Raw genomic sequence first — 23,662 nt, forward strand, 5'->3', positions numbered from 1 at the left:
ATATAGAAAATCTTTGCTTGCTAAATTTCAAATCTTCCTACGCGAAGTCTCTCTTTCCTTACCACAAACAATTTAACTTCAACAACAGTTTATTTTTTCAAGAAATGTGACAATATCTACGTAAAATTAAACTCTTCATTATTTCGAAGGTTGCAATATGGACTCTCTTTTTTTTTCTTTTTGTTTTATTCGTTTTACTGTTTTAATGTCCTCCCTCTTCCTTTTTGCCTCACCAACTTAATAGTCTCAATTTATGCCAACGAAAGGTAACTTTACTCATTTCTTATTTTGCACAAACGTTTAAACAATAACGTCGACAGTAAAAATTATAGTTTAAATATACACCATTCTTTACCAACACACGAGAAAACAACTTTTTTCTTTGCACATACCCTATGTGTTTATATTCACTATTTCTATCACGTCCCAATCAATACCAATACAAGACAAAAGGTATAAAGCCTCATATTCTTGTCTCTTCCTTTGTGTTTCAACCAACGCCTTAAAAATGGGCTCATCTCCAACACTTGCACTATCTTTGCTAATTTTCTTTTTATGTAACTTACGTGCAATTCAAGGATCGATCCTCATCCAACCAGTAACTACAGTTGTAATCGTCAACCAAATTGAATATGGCATTCCTGTCACCGTTCACTGCAAATCCAAGAACGATGACCTAGGAGTCCATGTCCTTCCGCTTGGACAAGGCTACTCGTTCAAGTTCAGACCCAACCTCGTGGGGACGACATTGTTTTTCTGCAGCTTCACATGGACTGGACAACACCAAATCTACTGGTTCAATATCTTTGACGACAAAAGGGATGCAGGGAAATGCACCACATGCAGATGGATCATTCATGAATATAGCATGTGCTTGCAAGACCCGACAAACCCTGGCAAAGATATATGCTATAACTACGGAGATAAGGAGCCAAGCATTGTGTAATGAAATATTTTGACATTATATCTTTTTCATGCAGTTGTTTCCAAGTGTTTAAATTCCATCTCAGTCAACTATAATGAAATGATATAAAAAAAAGACAAGTATATAAGTTCGCCCTTTCGCTCGCACTCTCCCTCTTTTGTGTTCAAAAGTAGGCAATATCTATTCTATAATTCGTTGTTTTCATCGTGCCATTCACATGATTGAAGACCCCGAAGAAATTAAATCATCACATAATTGAATCATTAATTTTGGTCTATAGATGAACTTCATCCTCTACATTTGAGCACCCATGTTCGACCACTCCTGAGAAAAGAACGAGGTGTTTTGGTAATTCTTCTTTATCGTCAACTGAAAACCTCGAGGGTCAACATTTCGAACAATTGAATCGATGTAGATTTAAATACGAAAGGATACCAAACTCAAATTTCTTCATATATTGATCGTTACAACTGTTGGTACGATTAAACCTGTGTTGCAAAACTCGAGGGTCAATACATGTAACGATTGAACCCACGTAGATTTAAATATTTGAGGATATACCAAACTCGAATTTCGTTATACAACAATCATGAAGGGCAGTTCGCTGCCTCTTGTACTTTGATCGATAAACATGTAACTAGAGAAGTTTCTTGAAAAATGTGAAAATTTTCGACGTCTGGACAATATAAAGTTGTTCAAAAATCGCTACCTTAATGTCAGACAAAACTGTTACTTTATATATATGTTTTAATGAAAAAGGTGACGAATGTCATAAAATAGGAGACCGCATTGATCCAAACTAGAGTGTATGAACTAAACATACTAGCTGTGGGATTAAATATTTCAAAAGGGTCGGGTTTCTCAACGTAGCAGTTTATGAAAGAATGAACCAATTGTAGACATTTCCTAAAATTTAAGAAGGGAAGGACTGGCAAGTTTCGAGATCTTTTGTTCCGGGAGCGTCCATAGAATTTCAATAGGTTTCATGTAGGATGGGTGTAACAGCATTTCACACTCAATTTATTTTACAATGTTTGAGCATAGAAAATAAAGATAAATTTGATATAGTACAGTAACGTGGTTACGTGCTACCCAAGGTAATAACAACATTTTTTACAATAAAAACTGAATTTACAAATGTTTCGTTGTTAATTTTAAAATTTGTTTAGCATACTGTCATAATAATAAGAATCAATATGTCAAAGAAAAAAAACACAAGCCATGTAACACAAAATATAGAAAATCTTTGCTTGCTAAATTTCAAATCTTCCTACGCGAAATCTCTCTTTCCTTACCACAAACAATTTAACTTCAACAACAGTTTATTTTTTCAAGAAATGTGACAATATCTACGTAAAATTAAACTCTTCATTATTTCGAAGGTTGCAATATGGACTCTCTTTTTTTTCTTTTTGTTTTATTCGTTTAACTGTTTTAATGTCCTCCCCCTTCCTTTTTGCCTCACCAACTTAATAGTCTCAATTTATGCCAACGAAAGGTAACTTTACTCATTTCTTATTTTGCACAAACGTTTAAACAATAACGTCGACAGTAAAAATTATAGTTTAAATGTACACCATTCTTTACCAACACACGAGAAAACAACTTTTTTCTTTGCACATACCCTATGTGTATATATTCACTATTTCTATCACGTCCCAATCAATACCAATACAAGACAAAAGGTATAAAGCCTCATATTCTTGTCTCTTCCTTTGTGTTTCAACCAACGCCTTAAAAATGGGCTCATCTCCAACACTTGCACTATCTTTGCTAATTTTCTTTTTATGTAACTTACGTGCAATTCAAGGATCGATCTTCATCCAACCAGTAACTACAGTTGTAATCGTCAACCAAATTGAATATGGCATTCCTGTCACCGTTCACTGCAAATCCAAGAACGATAACCTAGGAGTCCATGTCCTTCCGCTTGGACAAGGCTACTCGTTCAAGTTCAGACCCAACCTCGTGGGGACGACATTGTTTTTCTGCAGCTTCACATGGACTGGACAACACCAAATCTACTGGTTCAATATCTTTGACGACAAAAGGGATGCAGGGAAATGCACCACATGCAGATGGATCATTCATGAATATAGCATGTGCTTGCAAGACCCGACAAACCCTGGCAAAGATATATGCTATAACTACGGAGATAAGGAGCCAAGCATTGTGTAATGAAATATTTTGACATTATATCTTTTTCATGCAGTTGTTTCCAAGTGTTTAAATTCCATCTCAGTCAACTATAATGAAATGATATAAAAAAAAAAGACAAGTATATAAGTTCGCCCTTTCGCTCGCACTCTCCCTTTTTTGTGTTCAAAAGTAGGCAATATCTATTCTATAATTCGTTGTTTTCATCGTGCCATTCACATGATTGAAGACCCCGAAGAAATTAAATCATCACATAATTGAATCATTAATTTCGGTCTATAGATGAACTTCATCCTGTACATTTGAGCACCCATGTTCGACCACTCCCGAGAAAAGAACGAGGTGTTTTGGTAATTCTTCTTTATCGTCAACTGAAAACCTCGAGGGTTAACATTTCGAACAATTGAATCGATGTAGATTTAAATACGAAAGGATACCAAACTCAAATTTCTTCATATATTGATCGTTACAACTGTTGGTACGATTAAACCTGTGTTGCAAAACTCGAGGGTCAATACATGTAACGATTGAACCCACGTAGATTTAAATATTTGAGGATATACCAAACTCGAATTTCGTTATACAACAATCATGAAGGGCGGTTCGCTGCCTCTTGTACTTTGATCGATAAACATGTAACTAGAGAAGTTTCTTGAAAAATGTGAAAATTTTCGACGTCTGGACAATATAAAGTTGTTCAAAAATCGCTACCTTAATGTCAGACAAAACTGTTACTTTATATATATGTTTTAATGAAAAAGGTGACGAATGTCATAAAATAGGAGACCGCATTGATCCAAACTAGAGTGTATGAACTAAACATACTAGCTGTGGGATTAAATATTTCAAAAGGGCCGGGTTTCTCAACGTAGCAGTTTATGAAAGAATGAACCAATTGTAGACATTTCCTAAAATTTAAGAAGGGAAGGACTGGCAAGTTTCGAGATCTTTTGTTCCGGGAGCGTCCATAGAATTTCAATAGGTTTCATATAGGATGGGTGTAACAGCATTTCACACTCAATTTATTTTACAATGTTTGAGCATAGAAAATAAAGATAAATTTGATATAGTACAGTAACGTGGTTACGTGCTACCCAAGATAATAACAACATTTTTTACAATAAAAACTGAATTTACAAATGTTTCGTTGTTAATTTTAAAATTTGTTTAGCGTACTGTCATAATAATAAGAATCAATATGTCAAAGAAAAAAAACACAAGACATGTAACACAAAATATAGAAAATCTTTGCTTGCTAAATTTCAAATCTTCCTACGTGAAGTCTCTCTTTCCTTACAAAAAACAATTTAACTTCAACAACAGTTTATTTTTTCAAGAAATGTGACAATATCTACGTAAAATTAAACTCTTCATTATTTCGAAGGTTGCAATATGGACTCTCTTTTTTTCCTTTTTGTTTTATTCGTTTTACGGTTTTAATGTCCTCCCCCTTCCTTTTTGCCTCACCAACTTAATAGTCTCAATTTATGCCAACGAAAGGTAACTTTACTCATTTCTTATTTTGCACAAACGTTTAAACAATAACGTCGACAGTAAAAATTATAGTTTAAATATACACCATTCTTTACCAACACACGAGAAAACAATTTTTTTCTTTGCACATACCCTATGTGTATATATTCACTATTTCTATCACGTCCCAATCAATACCGATACAAGACAAAAGGTATAAAGCCTCATATTCTTGTCTCTTCCTTTGTGTTTCAACCAACGCCTTAAAAATGGGCTCATCTCCAACACTTGCACTATCTTTGCTAATTTTCTTTTTATGTAACTTACGTGCAATTCAAGGATCGATCTTCATCCAACCAGTAACTACAGTTGTAATCGTCAACCAAATTGAATATGGCATTCCTGTCACCGTTCACTGCAAATCCAAGAACGATGACCTAGGAGTCCATGTCCTTCCGCTTGGACAAGGCTACTCGTTCAAGTTCAGACCCAACCTCGTGGGGACGACATTGTTTTTCTGCAGCTTCACATGGACTGGACAACACCAAATCTACTGGTTCAATATCTTTGACGACAAAAGGGATGCAGGGAAATGCACCACATGCAGATGGATCATTCATGAATATAGCATGTGCTTGCAAGACCCGACAAACCCTGGCAAAGATATATGTTATAACTACAGAGATAAGGAGCCAAGCATTGGGTAATGAAATATTTTGACATTATATCTTTTTCATGCAGTTGTTTCCAAGTGTTTAAATTCCATCTCAGTCAACTATAATGAAATGATATAAAAAAAAGACAAGTATATAAGTTCGCCCTTTCGCTCGCACTCTCCCTCTTTTGTGTTCAAAAGTAGGCAATATCTATTCTATAATTCGTTGTTTTCATCGTGCCATTCACATGATTGAAGACCCCGAAGAAATTAAATCATCACATAATTGAATCATTAATTTTGGTCTATAGATGAACTTCATCCTCTACATTTGAGCACCCATGTTCGACCACTCCCGAGAAAAGAACGAGGTGTTTTGGTAATTCTTCTTTATCGCCAACTGAAAACCTCGAGGGTCAACATTTCGAACAATTGAATCGATGTAGATTTAAATACGAAAGGATACCAAACTCAAATTTCTTCATATATTGATCGTTACAACTGTTGGTACGATTAAACCTGTGTTGCAAAACTCGAGGGTCAATACATGTAACGATTGAACCCACGTAGATTTAAATATTTGAGGATATACCAAACTCGAATTTCGTTATACAACAATCATGAAGGGCGGTTCGCTGCCTCTTATACTTTGATCGATAAACATGTAACTAGAGAAGTTTCTTGAAAAATGTTAAAATTTTCGACGTCTGGACAATATAAAGTTGTTCAAAAATCGCTACCTTAATGTCAGACAAAACTGTTACTTTATATATATGTTTTAATGAAAAAGGTGACGAATGTCATAAAATAGGAGACCGCATTGATCCAAACTAGAGTGTATGATCTAAACATACTAGCTGTGGGATTAAATATTTCAAAAGGGCCGGGTTTCTCAACGTAGCAGTTTATGAAAGAATGAACCAATTGTAGACATTTCCTAAAATTTAAGAAGGGAAGGACTGGCAAGTTTCGAGATCTTTTGTTCCGGGAGCGTCCATAGAATTTCAATAGGTTTCATATAGGATGGGTGTAACAGCATTTCACACTCAATTTATTTTACAATGTTTGAGCATAGAAAATAAAGATAAATTTGATATAGTACAGTAACGTAGTTACGTGCTACCCAAGGTAATAACAACATTTTTTACAATAAAAACTGAATTTACAAATGTTTCGTTGTTAATTTTAAAATTTGTTTAGCATACTGTCATAATAATAAGAATCAATATGTCAAAGAAAAAAAACACAAGGCATGTAACACAAAATATAGAAAATCTTTGCTTGCTAAATTTCAAATCTTCCTACGCGAAGTCTCTCTTTCCTTACCACAAACAATTTAACTTCAACAACAGTTTATTTTTTCAAGAAATGTGACAATATCTACGTAAAATCAAACTCTTCATTATTTCGATGGTTGCAATATGGACTCTCTATTTTTTCTTTTTGTTTTATTCGTTTTACTGTTTTAATGTCCTCCCCCTTCCTTTTTGCCTCACCAACTTAATAGTCTCAATTTATGCCAACGAAAGGTAACTTTACTCATTTCTTATTTTGCACAAACGTTTAAACAATAACGTCGACAGTAAAAATTATAGTTTAAATGTAAACCCGATATTTTCTTGATTTAATTTCTTTAAATGTGGAAAAAAAAAGAAAAAGAAAATGGAAATTAAGTGTAAATATAAATATATATATTTATATATTAAATAGTTTTATTAAATTAATTAAAGAAAAGAAAGAAAAGAAAGGACAAAAAGAAGAAAAGGAGAAGAAAATTTCATTTTCTCTTTTCTTCTTCTTCTTCTCTTCCCTTCACCGCCAAGAGTTTCAAGACATCCAAGTTCCCTTTATTTTTTTTTCTTTTTCCTTCTTCAACTTGCAAAGAACTTCTAAGAGAGAGTTTGGAAGAAGAAGAGAAATTTTACTAGAATTTTTAGGTTGAAGAAGAGGAGGAGAACTCAAGCAAAGTGTATCAATGGCTGAATTTTAGTTCATTCTGCACATCACTGGTTTTTAATTCGGTTTGAACTCTTCAAAAGGAATTAAGAGGTGAGATTTACATTTACTGAAAGTTAACTCATTTTTTAACAAACTTTATGAAGAACGTTGGAGAAAATTCGGATATTCATTTGGTGCTTTTTGATGAAGAAAACAGGGCAGTTTGTTTTCACTCCAAATCAGGAGGTCTCTGGTTTTTCTTGTATTTCAGAGTGTATCGGTGGAGTTAGAATCTCTATTTGGTATGGTTGGAAAGCTTATTCAATTTACTACTACTTTCATGAAATACAGGTACAGAAAAGCATTGTTTGTCGGCTTCACGCCATCTTTCGGTCTAAGGTAGCAGGTAGTCTGGGAGGGGGTGTGACAACTTGGTATCAGAGCAGTTTGCTCCATGGGAATTATGGTAGAGTGGTTAGCTCTAAGAAGAAACTGGAAAGTAAATAATTGAAAGTCAAGTTAGCTTAAAGGGAACTAGTGGAGTATGGTCTAGGTAAGGGTAGAAGTGAGTCCAATTATTATTAATATGTGAGTAGACATTTAGTATCATGCATTTGAGTTAAGTATTTATAGTATGTCTAATGTATTGACATATTATAGGAGTCATGCCACCACGTACTGGTAGACGACGTCGGCAGAATCAGGACGGGATGCAAGGTCCTACCCAAGGTCCATCTGTAGGGGAATCTAGTACCCTAGGAGTTCGAGGTGGTGCAGGAAACAAGCAGTTTGCGAGAACAACACAGGAAATAGGAAGTCCAGATAGAGCAGAGCCTAGTGATCCAGAAAAGGCATATGGAATTGAACGGCTGAAGAAGTTAGGGGCTACAGTGTTTGAAGGTTCCACAGATCCAGCTGATGCAGAGAACTGGTTGAATATGCTTGAAAAGTGTTTTGATGTGATGAATCGTCCTGAGGAGCGAAAGGTTAGATTGGCCACATTTTTGTTGCAAAAAGAGGCTGAAGGATGGTGGAAATCTATATTAGCAAGACGCAGTGATGCACGTGTTTTAGACTGGCAGACTTTTAGAGGCATATTCGAAGATAAGTATTATCCCAGCACATACTGCGAAGCCAAGAGGGATGAATTTCTGGGGTTGAAACAAGGATCACTTTCAGTGGCTAAGTATGAGAGGAAGTATACCGAGCTTTCACGGTATGCTGACGTTATTGTAGCTTCTGAGAGTGACAGGTGTCGAAGGTTTGAAAGAGGGTTGCGTTTTGAAATACGTACCCCAGTTACAGCCATTCCTAAGTGGACGAATTTCTCTCAGTTAGTGGAGACTGCCCTTCGTGTGGAGCAGAGTATAACAGAAGAGAAATCGACAGTGGAGCTTAGTCGTGGGACTTCAACAGCTAGTGGATTTAGAGGCCGTGAGCAGCGGAGGTTCACGCCTGGGATAAATATTTCAAGCCGTCAAGATTTTAAGAATCGCTCTGGAGGCCAAGCATCGAGGAACGTGAGTTATGGTAGTGTTTTTCAGAGACAGAGCCATAGAATACCTAGTCAACCCATTAGATCAACAGTAAGATCGCAACAAGGTCAGGAGTCTATTGCTAGTATCGTCAGGCGAACACCATGCACGAGTTGTGGCAGGAACCATCGGGGTCAGTGTTTGGTAGGTGCCGGTGTATGTTACCAGTGCGGACAGCCAGGACATTTCAAGAAAGATTGTCCGCAGTTGAACATGATAGTTCAGAGAGATCAGGGAGTTGGGTCCGAGACAGTTAAGGAATCGAGAGTTTCAGTGGTTCCAACAGAGGGCACCAGTGGTGCAAGGCAAAAGGGAGTTGTTGGAAGACCGAGGCAACAGGGAAAAGTCTATGTTATGAATCAACAAGAAGCGGAGGACGCACCAAACGTTATTACTGGTACGATTCTTATTTGTAATGTACCTGCAGATGTTTTATTTGATCCAGGTGCTACGCATTCCTTTGTTTCTAGTATATTTCTGACTAAGTTGAATAGGATGCTAGAGCCTTTATCTGAGGGGTTAGCTATATACACTCCAGTTGGTGATGTTTTACTTGTTAATGAGGTGTTACGTAATTGTGAAGTTTTAGTATAAGGTATCAGTTTGCTAGTGGACTTGCTACCACTAGAGTTGCAGAGGTTAGATGTAATTTTGGGAATGGATTTCTTATTTGCTCACTATGCATCTATGGATTGCCATAGGAAGGAAGTGGTTTTCAGAAAACCAGGCATTGCTGAAGTGGTTTTTAGAGGTATGAGGAAGGTCGTTTCTAGAAGTTTAATCTCAGTTTTGAAAGCTGAGAAATTACTGAGGAAGGGTTGCACAGCGTTTCTTGCACACATCGTAGTAGTGCAGAGAGAAAAACTAAAGCCAGAAGATGTTCCTGTGGTGAAAGAGTTTCTTGATGTATTTCCAGATGATCTGTCAGGTTTGCCACCTGATAGAGAGATTGAGTTCACTATTGAATTATTACCAGGAACAGCACCTATTTCACAGGCCCCGTATAGAATGGCTCCAAGCGAGCTAAAAGAATTGAAGATGCAGTTACAAGAACTAGTTGACAAGGGATACATCAGGCCTAGTGTTTCGCCGTAGGGAGCACCAGTGCTTTTTGTGAAAAAGAAAGATGGTACCCTCAGATTATGTATTGACTATAGACAGTTAAACAAGGTTACAGTACGTAACAAGTATCCTTTACCACGCATCGATGACTTATTTGATCAACTAAGGGGAGCAGCGTTGTTCTCTAAGATTGACTTAAGGTCAGGATACCACCAGTTGAAGGTTAGAGAATCAGATATTGCTAAGACAGCATTTAGAACGAGGTATGGGCATTATGAGTTTCGAGTTATGCCATTCGGTTTAACGAATGCGCCAGCGGTTTTCATGGATCTCATGAACAGGATCTTCCATCGGTATTTAGATCAGTTTGTGATTGTGTTCATTGATGATATATTAGTTTACTCAGTTGACAGAGAATCTCATGAGGAACATCTGAGGATTGTTTTACAGACTCTACGTGAAAAACAGTTATACGCTAAGTTCAGCAAATGTGAGTTCTGGTTGGAACAAGTAGTATTTTTGGGGCATGTAGTTTCAGCAAAAGGAGTTAGTGTCGATCCATAAAAAGTAGAAGCGGTTGTCAATTGGGAAAGACCAATTAGTGCGACAGAAGTACGTAGTTTCCTGGGTTTGGCAGGATACTATAGGCGTTTTATTGAGGATTTCTCTCGATTGGCATTGCCTTTGACCGCTTTGACAAGGAAGAATGTTAAGTTTGAGTGGTCAGATAAATGCGAGCAAAGTTTTCAGGAATTAAAGAAAAGACTAGTTACAGCACCTATTTTGGCACTTCCTGTAACAGGGAAGGACTATATTATTTATTGTGATGCTTCAAGGCTAGGATTAGGTTGTGTGCTTATGCAAGATGGGAATGTAATAGCTTATGCTTCAAGGCAGTTGAAGGAGCATGAGTGTAATTACCCTACCCATGATCTTGAGCTAGCAGCAGTTGTTTTAGCACTAAAAATCTGGAGACACTATTTGTTCGGGGAAAAGTGCCATATTTTCACAGATCATAAAAGTCTGAAGTATATTTTTGATCAAAAAGAGCTAAATCTGAGACAAAGGCGATAGCAAGAACTGATTAAAGATTATGATTGTACTATAGAGTATCATCCAGGTAAGGCCAACGTAGTAGCAGATGCATTAAGTAGGAAGTCAAGACTTCCGAAGAGTGCCTTGTGTAGTATTCGAGTAGCTTTGTTGAATGAGTTAAGAGGTTCCAAGGCAGTAGTAACTACAGAGGATTCAGGAAGTCTCTTAGCTCAATTTCAGGTTCGGTCTCAGGTTCGGTCTTCTCTAGTAACTGAGATTGTAAGAAGACAGTCAGAAGACAGTAATTTACAGAAGAAGTTTGAGAAATCCAAGAAAGGCTTAGAGGTGGAGTTTGAGCTGAGAACAGATGGAGCCATTGTTAAACAGGGAAGATTATGTGTTCCGGATATCAGTGAGCTTAAGAATGCTATTCTAGAAGAAGCTCACAGTTCAGCTTACGCTATGCATCCAGGTAGCACCAAGATGTACAGAACTTTAAAGAAGACTTATTGGTGGTCTGGAATGAAGCAAGAGATAGCTGAATATGTTGATAGATGTTTGATTTGTCAACAGGTTAAACCAGTAAGACAGAGGCCAGGAGGATTTCTTAATCCTTTGCCAGTGCCAGAGTGGAAATGGGAGCATATTACTATGGATTTTCTATTTGGATTACCTCGTACATCTAGTGGACATGATGGTATATGGGTAATAGTAGACAGACTCACCAAGACGACACGATTTATACCGATTAAAATGACATCTACGTTAGAGCAGCTAGCGAGATTATATGTTGATAAAATTGTTAGTCAGTATGGAGTACCAATGTCCATAGTTTCAGATAGGGATCCGAGGTTTACTTCTAAATTTTGGCCTAGTTTACAGAAAGCAATGGGAACAGGGCTAAAGTTTAGTACATCATTTCATCCCCAAACAGATGGTCAGTCCGAGAGGACCATCCAAACTTTAGAGGACATGTTGAGAGCATGTGTCCTACAACTTAAAGGAAGTTGGGATACCCACTTGCCACTTATGGAGTTTGCTTATAATAATAACTATCAGTCTAGTATCGGTATGGCACCATATGAAGCCTTATACGGGAGACCATGCAGAACTCCTGTGTGCTGGAATGAAGTGGGAGAGCGGAAGTTAGTAGGTCCTGAGTTGGTTCAGATTACGACAAACAATATTAAGTTGATCAGAGAAAATCTGAGGAAAGCCCAAGATCGACAGAAAAGTTATGCGGATAAGCGACGAAGAAACCTAGAATTCCAAGTTGGAGATCAAGTTTTCTTGAAATTATCTCCATGGCGAGGTGTTATTCGTTTCGGAAGAAAAGGTAAGTTAAGTCCTAGATATATTGGGCCATATCAGATAACGGAACGAGTGGGACCAGCAGCGTATAGACTTGAGTTGCCAATAGAACTTGCACGAATACATGATGTTTTCCATGTATCCATGTTAAGAAAATATATACCAGATCCATCACATGTGTTGCAAGAGCAACCCGTTGAATTAAAAGAAGATTTGAGTTATGTTGAAGAACCATTTCAGATTCTCGACAGAAAGGAACAAGTTTTGAGAAACAAAACGATTCCACTCATAAAGGTTTTGTGGAGACATCATGGAGCGGAGGAGGCAACTTGGGAACCAGAATATCAGATGAAGAAGAGATATAAGATACTTTTCAGTTAAGGACATTCTAAATTTCGAGGACGAAATTTTCTAAAGGGAAGGTAAGTTGTAAACCCGATATTTTCTTGATTTAATTTCTTTAAATGTGGAAAAAAAAAGAAAAAGAAAATGGAAATTAAGTGTAAATATAAATATATATATATTTATATATTAAATATTTTTATTAAATTAATTAAAGAAAAGAAAGAAAAGAAAGGACAAAAAGAAGAAAAGGAGAAGAAAATTTCATTTTCTCTTTTCTTCTTCTTCTTCTCTTCCCTTCACCGCCAAGAGTTTCAAGACATCCAAGTTCCCTTTATTTTTTTTTCTTTTTCCTTCTTCAATTTGCAGAGAACTTCTAAGAGAGAGTTTGGAAGAAGAAGAGAAATTTTACTAGAATTTTTAGGTTGAAGAAGAGGAGGAGAACTCAAGCAAAGTGTATCAATGGCTGAATTTTAGTTCATTCTACACATCACTGGTTTTTAATTCGGTTTGAACTCTTCAAAAGGAATTAAGAGGTGAGATTTACATTTACTGAAAGTTAACTCATTTTTAAACAAACTTTATGAAGAACGTTGGAGCAAATTCGGATATTCATTTGGTTCTTTTTGATGAAGAAAACAGGGCAGTTGGTTTTCACTCGAAATCAGGAGGTCTCTGGTTTTTCTTGTATTTCAGAGTGTATCGGTGGAGTTAGAATCTCTATTTGGTATGGTTGGAACGCTTATTCAATTTACTACAACTTTCATGAAGAAATTGTAAACCAAAAACGTCTAAAAATTGGTTAAATTGTAGGAACAAGTTAAAGAGGTCGTGTGCGCGCAATTCTGGAAGTGGTTCTGTTTTGAGGGTTATATGTGTTTATGCACGGGGAATCAGATTTATATGTCTTCAGGTAAGTTTTAGAGGATCTCAAAATGAAGATTTTGATATAAAGAACACTCATTTTGGTTAAGTATTGAGAAAGTTATAGTCCTTTGAAATTTATGTTAGAAATCTGGAAATTTTAGAGAATTGTTGAAATAGGATTTTATTTCTTAAGCTTTGTTTTCGTGAGCGTCATCTTTGGTGCGACATGTTATGTATATCTTTAGGAAACCAGAATGTTTAGGGTTTTAATACTCGGTTGGGTTGTTGGCAGGCCGTGAAGAATTAAACCGAGCTTATAGACCAAGGATCTAGCCCAAGACTGTGAGTGACAAAACCAACTTTGAAATATTTTCCATAACTGTTATTATGATTGAATGCGATAAATGTTTATTTACGAAGCCATGAAAGGTATTTGAATTTCATGACTATTTTCAAGTATACATTTGGAGACTAGATTTCTTAAAGAAATTTATGCTAGCACGTAGATATTAAATGTTTGGAAAGTATTTAAACCACAATATTTTAAGCAAAGCATGAATTAGTATGAAGTTTTGTTTTAAGAACTACAATTTTCCACGAAAGAGCTGAGTAAAGTTCGAGCTTTGTGTAAAATTTATAAGCAGGCATGTTTTAATATTTTATGATGATTTATGAAATTTTCATTAACTACATGACTGAGATCTTGAGCCTGAGGCTAGAGATTACCGTGTGCACACTGGTTAGATTTCGTTGTTGACGTTGAGTGTACTCCGTAACAACGATGTTGTCGTGAGTGCTGGGCGGGCCCCACTACGACAAAGACGATGGGAGTGCTGGGCGGGCCCCACTACATCGTAGTGCTTGTAAACGTTGTTGTACTAGGTGTACCCTACACAACGTAGATTCGTCATGTTAGTTAAAATGCTTCGATATACTTGATATGCCTTGCTAGATTTCAATGATGAACATGCTGAGTATTTAAGGAAGCTATTCTTACTACTACACATTTACATTTACGACTTGTATAAACAGATTTATATCTGTAAAGTTTTCACGTTCTCTTATCTTTAAATTCATAGTTTTAAACTGAGTCACTCACTGAGCTTCATAGCTCACCCTTTCAAAAATGTTTTACCCATTTTCCAGGTAGAGATCGAGTTCCCGGTGCCTGATAGACTGCCTTAGTCTGCGGAAGCTTCATTATCGATTGCCAGTACGTGTTTTGAGTTGGGCATAGAGTCTGTTGTGTTGTGATGTATATACACCCTTGTATGTTATAGATACTCCACAGTTTGTATTAGCTTTAGGAGCTGTAGTTGTGTAAGTTTTGTTGGTTATATTTTGATTAAAGTGTCTTTAGGTTTACTTGTGAAATCGGTAAATTTTGAGATACACTTCATGTATGTGTTTGACTAGCTGTGTTTGACTAGCCTAGGATCTGCTGTGTTTTGTGGCATGTACAATAGTTTATATACTAGATTGGCAAGTTTATCACATGAAAGTTTTAAGCAGAGTCGACAGATACAGGTACAGAAAAGCGTTGTTTGTCGGCTTCACGCCATCTTTCGGTCTAAGGTAGCAGGTAGTCCGGGAGGGGGTGTGACATTAAATATACACCATTCTTTACCAACACACGAGAAAACAACTTTTTTCTTTGCACATACCCTATGTGTATATATTCACTATTTCTATCACGTCCCAATCAATACCAATACAAGACAAAAGGTATAAAGCCTCATACTCTTGTCTCTTCCTTTGTGTTTCAACCAACGCCTTAAAAATGGGCTCATCTCCAACACTTGCACTATCTTTGCTAATTTTCTTTTTATGTAACTTACGTGCAATTCAAGGATCGATCTTCATCCAACCAGTAACTACAGTTGTAATCGTCAACCAAATTGAATATGGCATTCCTGTCACCGTTCACTGCAAATCCAAGAACGATGACCTAGGAGTCCATGTCCTTCCGCTTGGACAAGGCTACTCGTTCAAGTTCAGACCCAACCTCGTGGGGACGACATTGTTTTTCTGCAGCTTCACATGGACTGGACAACACCAAATCTACTGGTTCAATATCTTTGACGACAAAAGGGATGCAGGGAAATGCACCACATGCAGATGGATCATTCATGAATATAGCATGTGCTTGCAAGACCCGACAAACCCTGGCAAAGATATATGCTATAACTACGGAGATAAGGAGCCAAGCATTGTGTAATGAAATATTTTGACATTATATCTTTTTCATGCAGTTGTTTCCAAGTGTTTAAATTCCATCTCAGTCCACTATAATGAAATGATATAAAAAAAAAGACAAGTATATAAGTTCGCCCTTTCGCTCGCACTCTCCCTCTTTTGTGTTCAAAAGTAGGCAATATCTATTCTATAATTCGTTATTTTCATCGTGCCATTCACATGATTGAAGACCCCGAAGAAATTAAATCATCACATAATTGAATCATTAATTTTGGTCTATAGATGACTTCATCCTCTACATTTGAGCACCCATGTTCGACCACTCCCGAGAAAAGAACGAGGTGTTTTGGTAATTCTTCTTTATCGTCAACTGAAAACCTCGAGGGTCAACATTTCGAACAATTGAATCGATGTAGATTTAAATACGAAAGGATACCAAACTCAAATTTCTTCATATATTGATCGTTACAACTGTTGGTACGATTAAACCTGTGTTGCAAAACTCGAGGGTTAATACATGTAACGATTGAACCCACGTAGATTTAAATATTTGAGGATATACCAAACTCGAATTTCGTTATACAACAATCATGAAGGGCGGTTCGCTGCCTCTTGTACTTTGATCGATAAACATGTAACTAGAGAAGTTTCTTGAAAAATGTGAAAATTTTCGACGTCTGGACAATATAAAGTTGTTCAAAAATCGCTACCTTAATGTCAGACAAAACTGTTACTTTATATATATGTTTTAATGAAAAAGGTGACGAATGTCATAAAATAGGAGACCGCATTGATCCAAACTAGAGTGTATGAACTAAACATACTAGCTGTGAGATTAAATATTTCAAAAGGGCCGGGTTTCTCAACGTAGCAGTTTATGAAAGAATGAACCAATTGTAGACATTTCCTAAAATTTAAGAAGGGAAGGACTGGCAAGTTTCGAGATCTTTTGTTCCGGGAGCGTCCATATACTTTCAATAGGTTTCATATAGGATGGATGTAACAGCATTTCACACTCAGTTTATTTTACAATGTTTGAGCATAGAAAATAAAGATAAATTTGATATAGTACAGTAACGTGGTTACGTGCTACCCAAGATAATAACAACATTTTTTACAATAAAAACTGAATTTACAAATGTTTCGTTGTTAATTTTAAAATTTGTTTAGCATACTGTCATAATAATAAGAATCAATATGTCAAAGAAAAAAAACACAAGACATGTAACACAAAATATAGAAAATCTTTGCTTGCTAAATTTCAAATCTTCCTATGCGAAGTCTCTCTTTCCTTACCACAAACAATTTAACTTCAACAACAGTTTATTTTTTCAAGAAATGTGACAATATCTACGTAAAGTTAAACTCTTCATTATTTCGAAGGTTGCAATATGGACTCTCTTTTTTTTCTTTTTGTTTTATTCGTTTTACTGTTTTAATGTCCTCCCCCTTCCTTTTTGCCTCACCAACTTAATAGTCTCAATTTATGCCAACGAAAGGTAACTTTACTCATTTCTTATTTTGCACAAACGTTTAAACAATAACGTCGACAGTAAAAATTATAGTTTAAATATACACCATTCTTTACCAACACACGAGAAAACAACTTTTTTCTTTGCACATACCCTATGTGTATATATTCACTATTTCTATCACGTCCCAATCAATACCAATACAAGACAAAAGGTATAAAGCCTCATATTCTTGTCTCTTCCTTTGTGTTTCAACCAACGCCTTAAAAATGGGCTCATCTCCAACACTTGCACTATCTTTGCTAATTTTCTTTTTATGTAACTTACGTGCAATTCAAGGATCGATCTTCATCCAACCAGTAACTACAGTTGTAATCGTCAACCAAATTGAATATGGCATTCCTGTCACCGTTCACTGCAAATCCAAGAACGATGACCTAGGAGTCCATGTCCTTCCGCTTGGACAAGGCTACTCGTTCAAGTTCAGACCCAACCTCGTGGGGACGACATTGTTTTTCTGCAGCTTCACATGGACTGGACAACACCAAATCTACTGGTTCAATATCTTTGACGACAAAAGGGATGCAGGGAAATGCACCACTTGCAGATGGATCACTCATGAATATAGCATGTGCTTGCAAGACCCGACAAACCCTGGCAAAGATATATGCTATAACTACGGAGATAAGGAGCCAAGCATTGCGTAATGAAATATTTTGACTTTATATCTTTTTCATGCAGTTGTTTCCAAGTGTTTAAATTCCATCTCAGTCGACTATAATGAAATGATATAAAAAAAGACAAGTATATAAGTTCGCCCTTTCGCTCGCACTCTCCCTCTTTTGTGTTCAAAAGTAGGCAATATCTATTCTATAATTCGTTGTTTTCATCGTGCCATTCACATGATTGAAGACCCCGAAGAAATTAAATCATCACATAATTGAATCATTAATTTTGGTCTATAGATGAACTTCATCCTCTACATTTGAGCACCCATGTTCGACCACTCCCGAGAAAAGAACGAGGTGTTTTGGTAATTCTTCTTTATCGTCAACTGAAAACCTCGAGGGTCAACATTTCGAACAATTGAATCGATGTAGATTTAAATACGAAAGGATACCAAACTCAAATTTCTTCATATATTGATCGTTACAACTGTTTGTACGATTAAACCTGTGTTGCAAAACTCGAGGGTCAATACATGTAACGATTGAACCCACGTAGATTTAAATATTTGAGGATATACCAAACTCGAATTTCGTTATACAACAATCATGAAGGGCGGTTCGCTGCCTCTTGTACTTTGATCGATAAACATGTAACTAGAGAAGTTTCTTGAAAAATGTGAAAATTTTCGACGTCTGGACAATATAAAGTTGTTCAAAAATCGCTACCTTAATGTCAGACAAAACTGTTACTTTATATATATGTTTTATTGAAAAAGGTGACGAATGTCATAAAATAGGAGACCGCATTGATCCAAACTAGAGTGTATGAACTAAACATACTAGCTGTGGGATTAAATATTTCAAAAGGGCCGGGTTTCTCAACGTAGCAGTTTTTGAAAGAATGAACCAATTGTAGACATTTCCTAAAATTTAAGAAGGGAAGGACTGGCAAGTTTCGAGATCTTTTGTTCCGGGAGCGTCCATAGAATTTCAATAGGTTTCATATAGGATGGGTGTAACAGCATTTCACACTCAATTTATTTTACAATGTTTGAGCATAGAAAATAAAGATAAATTTGATATAGTACAGTAACGTGGTTACGTGCTACCGAAGATAATAACAACATTTTTTACAATAAAAACTGAATTTACAAATGTTTCGTTGTTAATTTTAAAATTTGTTTAGCATACTGTCATAATAATAAGAATCAATATGTCAAAGAAAAAAAACACAAGACATGTAACACAAAATATAGAAAATCTTTGCTTGCTAAATTTCAAATCTTCCTACGCGAAGTCTCTCTTTCCTTACCACAAACAATTTAACTTCAACAACAGTTTATTTTTTCAAGAAATGTGACAATATCTACGTAAAATGAAACTCTTCATTATTTCGAAGGTTGCAATATGGACTCTCTTTTTTTTTTCTTTTAGTTTTATTCGTTTTACTGTTTTAATGTCCTCCCCCTTCCTTTTTGCCTCACCAACTTAATAGTCTCAATTTATGCCAACGAAAGGTAACTTTACTCATTTCTTATTTTGCACAAACGTTTAAACAATAACGTCGACAGTAAAAATTATAGTTTAAATATACACAATTCTTTACCAACACACGAGAAAACAACATTTTTCTTTGCACATACCCTATGTGTATATATTCACTATTTCTATCACGTCCCAATCAATACCAATACAAGACAAAAGGTATAAAGCCTCATATTCTTGTCTCTTCATTTGTGTTTCAACCAACGCCTTAAAAATGGGCTCATCTCCAACACTTGCACTATCTTTGCTAATTTTCTTTTTATGTAACTTACGTGCAATTCAAGGATCGATCTTCATCCAACCCGTAACTACAGTTGTAATCGTCAACCAAATTGAATATGGCATTCCTGTCACCGTTCACTGCAAATCCAAGAACGATGACCTAGGAGTCCATGTCCTTCCGCTCGGACAAGGCTACTCGTTCAAGTTCAGACCCAACCTCGTGGGGACGACATTGTTTTTCTGCAGCTTCACATGGACTGGACAACACCAAATCTACTGGTTCAATATCTTTGACGACAAAAGGGATGCAGGGAAATGCACCACATGCAGATGGATCATTCATGAATATAGCATGTGCTTGCAAGACCCGACAAACCCTGGCAAAGATATATGCAATAACTACGGAGATAAGGAGCCAAGCATTGTGTAATGAAATATTTTGACATTATATCTTTTTCATGCAGTTGTTTCCAAGTGTTTAAATTCCATCTCAGTCAACTATAATGAAATGATATAAAAAAAAGACAAGTATATAAGATCGCCCTTTCGCTCGCGCTCTCCCTCTTTTTTGTTCAAAAGTAGGCAATATCTATTCTATAATTCGTTGTTTTCATCCTGCCATTCACATGATTGAAGACCCCGAAGAAATTAAATCATCACATAATTGAATCATTAATTTTGGTCTATAGATGAACTTCATCCTCTACATTTGAGCACCCATGTTCGACCACTCCCGAGAAAAGAACGAGGTGTTTTGGTAATTCTTCTTTATCGCCAACTGAAAACCTCGAGGGTCAACATTTCGAACAATTGAATCGATGTAGATTTAAATACGAAAGGATACCAAACTCAAATTTCTTCATATATTGATCGTTACAACTGTTGGTACGATTAAACCTGTGTTGCAAAACTCGAGGGTCAATACATGTAACGATTGAACCCACGTAGATTTAAATATTTGAGGATATACCAAACTCGAATTTCGTTATACAACAATCATGAAGGGCGGTTCGCTGCCTCTTGTACTTTGCTCGATAAACATGTAACTAGAGAAGTTTCTTGAAAAATGTGAAAATTTTCGACGTCTGGACAATATAAAGTTGTTCAAAAATCGCTACCTTAATGTCAGACAAAACTGTTACTTTATATATATGTTTTAATGAAAAAGGTGACGAATGTCATAAAATAGGAGACCGCATTGATCCAAACTAGAGTGTATGAACTAAACATACTAGCTGTGGGATTAAATATTTCAACAGGGCCGGGTTTCTCAACGTAGCAGTTTATGAAAGAATGAACCAATTGTAGACATTTCCTAAAATTTAAGAAGGGAAGGACTGGCAAGTTTCGAGATCTTTTTTTCCGGGAGCGTCCATAGAATTTCAATAGGTTTCATGTAGGATGGGTGTAACAGCATTTCACACTCAATTTATTTTACAATGTTTGAGCATAGAAAATAAAGATAAATTTGATATAGTACAGTAACGTGGTTACGTGCTACCCAAGGTAATAACAACATTTTTTACAATAAAAACTGAATTTACAAATGTTTCGTTGTTAATTTTAAAATTTGTTTAGCATACTGTCATAATAATAAGAATCAATATGTCAAAGAAAAAAAACACAAGACATGTAACACAAAATATAGAAAATCTTTGCTTGCTAAATTTCAAATCTTCCTACGCGAAGTCTCTCTTTCCTTACCACAAACAATTTAACTTCAACAACAGTTTATTTTTTCAAGAAATGTGACAATATCTACGTAAAATTAAACTCTTCATTATTTCGAAGGTTGCAATATGGACTCTCTTTTTTTTCTTTTTGTTTTATTCGTTTTACTGTTTTAATGTCCTCCCCCTTCCTTTTTGCCTCACCAACTTAATAGTCTCAATTTATGCCAACGAAAGGTAACTTTACTCATTTCTTATTTTGCACAAACATTTAAACAATAACGTCGACAGTAAAAATTATAGTTTAAATATACACCATTCTTTACCAACACACGAGAAAACAACTTTTTTCTTTGCACATACCCTATGTGTATATATTCACTATTTCTATCACGTCTCAATCAATACCAATACAAGACAAAAGGTATAAAGCCTCATACTCTTGTCTCTTCCTTTGTGTTTCAACCAACGCCTTAAAAATGGGCTCATCTCCAACACTTGCACTATCTTTACTAATTTTCTTTTTATGTAACTTACGTGCAATTCAAGGATCGATCTTCATCCAACCAATAACTACAGTTGTAATCGTCAACCAAATTGAATATGGCATTCCTGTCACCGTTCACTGCAAATCCAAGAACGATGACCTAGGAGTCCATGTCCTTCCGCTCGGACAAGGCTACTCGTTCAAGTTCAGACCCAACCTCGTGGGGACGACATTGTTTTTCTGCAGCTTCACATGGACTGGACAACACCAAATCTACTGGTTCAATATCTTTGACGACAAAAGGGATGCAGGAAAATGCACCACATGCAGATGGATCATTCATGAATATAGCATGTGCTTGCAAGACCCGACAAACCCTGGCAAAGATATATGCTATAACTACGGAGATAAGGAGCCAAGCATTGTGTAATGAAATATTTTGACATTATATCTTTTTCATGCAGTTGTTTCCAAGTGTTTAAATTCCATCTCAGTCAACTATAATGAAATGATATAAAAAAAAAGACAAGTATATAAGTTCGCCCTTTCGCTCGCACTCTCCCTCTTTTGTGTTCAAAAGTAGGCAATATCTATTCTATAATTCGTTGTTTTCATCGTGCCATTCACATGATTGAAGACCCCGAAGAAATTAAATCATCACATAATTGAATCATTAATTTTGGTCTATAGATGAACTTCATCCTCTACATTTGAGCACCCATGTTCGACCACTCCCGAGAAAAGAACGAGGTGTTTTGGTAATTCTTCTTTATCGTCAACTGAAAACCTCGAGGGTCAACATTTCGAACAATTGAATCGATGTAGATTTAAATACGAAAGGATACCAAACTCAAATTTCTTCATATATTGATCGTTACAACTGTTGGTACGATTAAACCTGTGTTGCAAAACTCGAGGGTCAATACATGTAACGATTGAACCCACGTAGATTTAAATATTTGAGGATATACCAAACTCGAATTTCGTTATACAACAATCATGAAGGGCGGTTCGCTGCCTCTTGTACTTTGATCGATAAACATGTAACTAGAGAAGTTTCTTGAAAAATGTGAAAATTTTCGACGTCTGGACAATATAAAGTTGTTCAAAAATCGCTACCTTAATGTCAGACAAAACTGTTACTTTATATATATGTTTTAATGAAAAAGGTGACGAATGTCATAAAATAGGAGACCGCATTGATCCAAACTAGAGTGTATGAACTAAACATACTAGCTGTGGGATAAATATTTCAAAAGGGCCGGGTTTCTCAACGTAGGAGTTTATGAAAGAATGAACCAATTGTAGACATTTCCTAAAATTTAAGAAGGGAAGGACTGGCAAGTTTCGAGATCTTTTGTTCCGGGAGCGTCCATAGAATTTCAATAGGTTTCATGTAGGATGGGTGTAACAGCATTTCACACTCAATTTATTTTACAATGTTTGAGCATAGAAAATAAAGATAAATTTGATATAGTACAGTAACGTGGTTACGTGCTACCCAAGATAATAACAACATTTTTTACAATAAAAACTGAATTTACAAATGTTTCGTTGTTAATTTTAAAATTTGTTTAGCATACTGTCATAATAATAAGAATCAATATGTCAAAGAAAAAAAACACAAGACATGTAACACAAAATATAGAAAATCTTTGCTTGCTAAATTTCAAATCTTCCTACGCGAAGTCTCTCTTTCCTTACCACAAACAATTTAACTTCAACAACAGTTTATTTTTTCAAGAAATGTGACAATATCTACGTAAAATTAAACTCTTCATTATTTCGAAGGTTGCAATATGGACTCTCTTTTTTTTTCTTTTTGTTTTATTCATTTTACTGTTTTAATGTCCTCCCCCTTCCTTTTTGCCTCACCAACTTAATAGTCTCAATTTATGCCAACGAAAGGTAACTTTACTCATTTCTTATTTTGCACAAACGTTTAAACAATAACGTCGACAGTAAAAATTATAGTTTAAATATACACCATTCTTTACCAACACACGAGAAAACAACTTTTTTCTTTGCACATACCCTATGTGTATATACTCACTATTTCTATCACGTCCCAATCAATACCAATACAAGACAAAAGGTATAAA

The 23,662-nt window shown here is 35.9% G+C and overlaps 1 protein-coding gene across 47 annotated transcripts in view; it reads left to right on the forward strand.

Moving 5' to 3' along the window:
• Window positions 1–15,637, forward strand: part of LOC127150751 (uncharacterized) — a 53,137-nt gene extending 37,500 nt beyond the window's left edge. For 16 of the 47 annotated variants that reach the window (XM_051089394.1, XM_051089375.1, XM_051089388.1 and 13 more), the window contains 2 exons: window positions 7,809–9,080; window positions 14,447–15,637. In XM_051089394.1, coding sequence (XP_050945351.1) covers window positions 7,814–9,080; window positions 14,447–14,472 — 1,293 coding nt within the window. In that variant the 5' untranslated portion in view covers window positions 7,809–7,813 and the 3' untranslated portion in view covers window positions 14,473–15,637. Of the gene's footprint in view, window positions 1–7,098; window positions 7,260–7,365; window positions 7,500–7,808; window positions 9,081–12,706; window positions 13,161–13,246; window positions 13,347–13,592; window positions 13,643–14,446 lie in introns of those variants that run through there. The other 31 variants (XR_007823343.1, XR_007823378.1, XR_007823388.1 and 28 more) reach the window with 17 other exon arrangements.
• Window positions 15,638–23,662: the final 8,025 nt, after the last annotated feature.

This window comes from Cucumis melo, chromosome 1 (genome assembly GCF_025177605.1).
Source record: "Cucumis melo cultivar AY chromosome 1, USDA_Cmelo_AY_1.0, whole genome shotgun sequence".
Classification (NCBI taxonomy): domain Eukaryota; kingdom Viridiplantae; phylum Streptophyta; class Magnoliopsida; order Cucurbitales; family Cucurbitaceae; genus Cucumis; species Cucumis melo.